The sequence below is a fragment of the Otolemur garnettii genome, unplaced genomic scaffold, assembly GCF_000181295.1.
Source record: "Otolemur garnettii isolate 467f Iridium unplaced genomic scaffold, OtoGar3 scaffold00023, whole genome shotgun sequence".
Classification (NCBI taxonomy): Eukaryota; Metazoa; Chordata; class Mammalia; order Primates; family Galagidae; genus Otolemur; species Otolemur garnettii.
In genome coordinates this window covers 9,173,210-9,178,223 of record NW_003852418.1, presented here as the reverse complement: position 1 = coordinate 9,178,223, position 5,014 = coordinate 9,173,210, and the positions used below count along the sequence as shown (strand labels likewise).

The following is a 5,014-nucleotide window of genomic DNA, read 5'->3' as shown; positions in this document are numbered from 1 at the left end:
CGCCTGGCTATTTTTTGGTTGCAGCCATCATTGTTGTTTTGGCGGGTCCGGGCTGGGGATTCCAACCCACCACCTTTGGTGTACGTGGCTGGCGCCTTAGCCGGTTGAGCTATAGGCGCCGAGCCTTAGTTTATATTTCTTTGATGACAAGTGGTGATGGAGACTGTTTGGGGTAGGTTCCTTTGGAATAGCCCAGAAATGGACTGGGCTGGAAGGAGATGCATTTCACCCTTCATTCATTCAGTTATTTAGTCATTGGCCAATAAGTCAGTGGGTCGTCTTGTGATTACTGAACACCTGCTGTCGATAGGCACCTTGTGTGATGACAGGTGGTAAAGAGAAGAAGGCTGATGGTGATGGGAGATAATAGCAATATCAGTACAGTGACATGCGTGGGCTTTGGAGCCCCACTCCCTGGGTTCAAATCCTGACTCTTCCATTTTGCTGCTATAAGGCCTTGGGCAGGTTACTCAGCTTCTTGGGGCCTCATTTTCTACCTTTGTAAAATGGGGATAAATGACAGCCTTGCCTCACAGAGGAGTACGTGACTTAATCCCTATAGAACACTTAGAATGATGACCAGCACACTCTAAATCTTCAATAAATGTTAACTCTGATATCTTGATGACTGTGTCCCTTGAAGCACTTTATCTCATTGATTTATTCATTGAGACAGAGTCTCACTCTGGGCTAGAGTACAGTGGCATCAGCCCCCTTCACAGCAACCTCAAACTCTTGGGTTCAAGCGATCCTCCTGCCTAAGCCTCCCCAGTAGCTGGGACTACTGGAGCCTACCACAACACCCAGCTAAATTTTGTATTTTTAGTAGAGATGGATGTCTTCAACTCCTGAGCTCAAGGGATCTTCCCACCTTAGCCTCTCAAAGTGCTAGGATTACAGGCGTGAGCCAGCATGCCTTGCCCTCATTTAATTTTTATAACAACCCTATATGGTGGGCTCTGCTATCATCCCTTTACTGCTATAGATGAAGAAATAGAGACTCAGAGATTTGTAGCTTCTCCTAAAGTCATAGAACTTGTAAATAGTAGAGTCTGAATTTAGATCCAAAAAGGAAGCTTCCAAGGCCTTTGGTTCTAAGCCATGGTGTTACTCTACGGGAGGAAGTACTTTCTTAAGAAAGAAAAGGACAAGCCAGGCATGGTGCCTCAGGCCTGGAATCCTAGCACTTTCGCAGGCTGACGCAGGTGGATCACCTGAGCTCACGAGTTCGAGACCAGCCTGAGCAAGCATGAGACCCCATCTCTAAAAAAAGATAGCCAGGCGTTGTGGCAGGCACCTGTAGTCCTAGCTTCTGGGGAGGGTGAGGCAAGAGGATCTTTTGATCCCAACAGTTTGAGGTTGCTGTGAGCTATGACACCACAGCTCTCTACTAAGGGCGACATAGTGAGACTCTTGTCTCAAAAAAAAGGGAAAAGGACAATAAGTTAAATGAATTTTCAGGTTGTCAGTAGAAATAAAATAGGACAGTGTGGTATTAACTGCTCTGGTCAGTATGGTTAGAGGTGCACAGAAATTGGTCATGGCATGCAGAGGAGGCGAGAGTGGTGTGAAGGGCTCGGGGAGCAGAGCTGGTATGAGATGAGCTGAGAAGGGTGAGCCGAGGCCTGGTCATACTTGGCTTGGAAGGAACTGATCAGGTGTTTACATTTTATTGTTACCCAACTTGGCACTAATGACATTTGGGGTCAGAGAATTCTTTGTTGTGGAGTCTGTTCTGTACATCATAGGTTCTGGCAGTGCCCTCCTGCCTGATTGTGATAACCGGAAATGTCTCCAGACATGTTCCCACAGGAACATGTGGAAGGGACAGACAGCCCTGATAGAGAACTTCTGGTGGAAGGGCAAGTCACTGGAAGGACAAGGTCAAATTCATGTTTGTAGAAGACGGCTCTGGCTGGTGCATGGGGAAGGGCCATAGGGCAAGAGTTGGAGCCGGGGTACATGGGAGCCAGCTTTCGTATCGCTACAGTGAGAAGGATGTGGCTTGGACTGGGTGGGAGTGTTGGGAATGGTGAGAGGCCGTTGGATTCATCTCCCACGGATTCCTGCCGTGGGGCTTCGTTTAATCTCATCATTCAGAATCATCAGGCATTTATTGAGGGCTGCCAGATGTAAGACCCCTGGGGTGACACATCCTAATGTATTTTTTGCTTTACAGATGAATGAAATCGAAGTATGTCCAGAATGTTATCTAGCTGCTTGCCAAAAACGAGATAACTGGTTTTGTGAGCCTTGTGTAAGTTGGATTCACTTTGCTTATTTTGTTTACTGAACCCTGTGCTTTTGATGGCTATCCAGAGACAGCTTTCTTCAGTGGCTTATCAGATGAAACTTTGGGTGAAGTTTAACAAAACAATTTTCTTTCTTTTCTTTTTTCTTTCTTTCTTTTTTTTTTTTTTTTTGAGACAGGGTCTTTCTTGCCTGGGTTAGAGTATAGTGATGTCATGATAGCTCACTATAACCTCAAACTCATGGCCTTAAGAGATCCTCCTGCCTAAGTCTCCTGAATCTGGGACCACAGGCGTGTATTACCACCACACCCAGTGATTTTACTCATTTTTTGTAGAGACAGGGTCTTGTTCCTGCTCTTGTTCCTGAACTCCTGTCTTTTTTTTTTTTTTTTTTTGAGACAGAGCCTCAAGCTCTCCCCCTGGGTAGCGTGCCGTGGCATTACAGCTCACAGCAACCTCCAACTCCTGGGCTCAAGCGAGTCTCCTGCCTCCGCCTCCCAAGTAGCTGGGACCACAGGCGCCCGCCACAACGCCCGGCTATTTTTTGGTTGCAGCCGTCATTGTTGTTTGGCGGGTCCGGGCTGGGGATTCGAACCCGCCACCTTAGGTGTACGTGGCTGGCGCCTTAGCCGGTTGAGCTATAGGCGCCGAGCCCTGAACTCCTGTCTTCACGTGGTCCTCCCATCTGGGTCTTCCAAAGCACTTAGGATTGCAGGCATGAGCCACCGCACCTGGTCTAAAATAATTTTTTGCTGATGAAGTTATGGCAGAGTGAAAATAATCCAGGTGGGATAAACCCCTTAGACTGAACGTTTGTGAGCAGAGGTGGAGCCATGGTTTGCTGGGTTTATTAGTCAGGGTAGAGTGAAGGAAGCTGGTGAGAGACGTGGGATGGGCCAGAGCAAGGTAGGCAGTGTGACAGGACTTAGAGCGCGTTATCATTTGCAAGTCGTGCTGGGTCTCTATTAAGAGATTTGGAAATACTTTCCTCGATTAAGTCCACATTCTCTCCAAATAATGGTTTTTATGGGGAAGAAAGTCACCCTAGTGTCTCGCATGGATCTGTATTTACCAAACCAGAGGAATACGTCACTGGAGTGGGCTGGTGTGTTTTGAGGGAGAGACTAGAGTCTCAGGGGGCTTGGAGGAGGGCAAGATAGGGCAAGTCAAGTTGAAAAAACCTATTTTACATTTCCTCCTATCTTTTGGAGATTAACGCCTGAGCAGCTGAGTCTCGCTGTAGCCTTTGATAAAGAATAAAGGTAGCTAATGTGGTCCCTCGTTGTATGCTGGGCCTGGTGCACACTTAATCCTGGCTCACAGAGGGTACAGGTGTTGTCTGTGTGTGTGCTGCATAGGAACGTTAGATCTCTTGCTCTTGGCCACCCAGGGAGTAGCACAGCTGGGGTTCAAGCCTGGTTTTTCACTTTGTTGTAATTCGGTTCTTCTCAATTTCACCACGTAAGCCCATTCCCAGTGTTGTCCAGGAATCGTGGCCACACACCTTCTCGGGAATACCACGTGGGCAGACCCTGCCCAACACGCTTCTCTTCCCTTTTGGGGCCTGTATCCCTCAAACCTGCTTCATCCTCACACACCAAGCTTACATGAGTACCTTGCTGTCAAATATGTATTTTGTTTCTCTTTTCCTAGAGCAATCCACATCCCTTGGTCTGGGCAAAACTGAAGGGGTTTCCATTCTGGCCTGCAAAAGCTCTGAGGGATAAAGATGGGCAGGTTGACGCCCGTTTCTTTGGACAGCACGACAGGTGGGTCTTTAAAACAGACTTTGCATGTGTAGCTTTCAGTGAACCTTTGCTACTGTCCTGGCGAAGCAAAGAAGGGAGGATGTGGCTGTTACTTTGTTTATTGCTGTGATGCCAACCTTTGATCTTATCATTGAAAAATATTTTCCTGTGTTGTGTTAAGCTTGATGAATGTGTGGGCTTCTGTTTTTTTTTTTTTTTTTAAGAATCTTAGAATGTTGTTTTCAGGTATGTTAGAATGTAATCTTGCTTTACTGGTTCTGTTGATGAAACCAGCATTGGAATGGGTTCCATGGCTATTTTAAGTGCTGCTGTTTCTTTTTCTTCTTTAATTTTCTTTCAGGAGTAAATTAAACCTCTGTATAAATTGCTTTTCAAAATAACGATTTTCAAGGACCAGAAGTATTTTCCCAGCTTGCCAGTAAATGAATCTCTTATCGTAGTGCTGAGTAGTTCCCTCCTGTTCTCTTTTCTTTGAAGCTACAATGGGAAATTATAAGGGGTTGCTGTTTTGACAGGTGTATACCCTCTTTCCCAGGCTTCTGCCCTCCCCTTTCCCTCTGCACGAGACAGAGTGAGTTATTCCAGGTAATTGCAAGCAGTTCCTTTTAGCATGGAGCTCCCTGTGTGCTTAAGAATGACAGGTAGGCCGAGATGAGCAGCCATTAATATCTTAGCTCTCTTTTAGTAAGTAATGTTATGATTACATGACGCAAAGATTCCATCAAGGCCTCACAGGCAGTTTGAGAAAGTGTGTGAGGGCACAGAGGAGACTATTTAAAATACGTGTCCTAAAAAATTATATATACCTTCAGAACATACAGAAGGTTTATATATAATGTATGTATTTATTTATTTTTATTTTTATTTTGGAGACAGGATCTCACTTAGTTGCCTGGGGAGAGTGCTGTGGCATCATAGCTCACAGCAACCTCAAACTCTTGGGTTCAAGTGATTCTGTTGCTCAGCCTCCTAAGTAGCTGGGACTACAGGCAC

At 45.9% G+C, this 5,014-nt stretch overlaps 1 protein-coding gene across 5 annotated transcripts in view; it reads left to right on the top strand.

The window, feature by feature from the left end:
* ZMYND8 (zinc finger MYND-type containing 8) overlaps positions 1–5,014 on the top strand; it is a 131,962-nt gene that overhangs the window by 60,874 nt on the left and 66,074 nt on the right. For all 5 annotated transcript variants that reach the window (XM_023511942.1, XM_023511941.1, XM_023511939.1 and 2 more), the window contains 2 exons: positions 2,180–2,257; positions 3,906–4,021. In XM_023511942.1, coding sequence (XP_023367710.1) covers positions 2,180–2,257; positions 3,906–4,021 — 194 coding nt within the window. The remainder of the gene's footprint in view (positions 1–2,179; positions 2,258–3,905; positions 4,022–5,014) is intronic.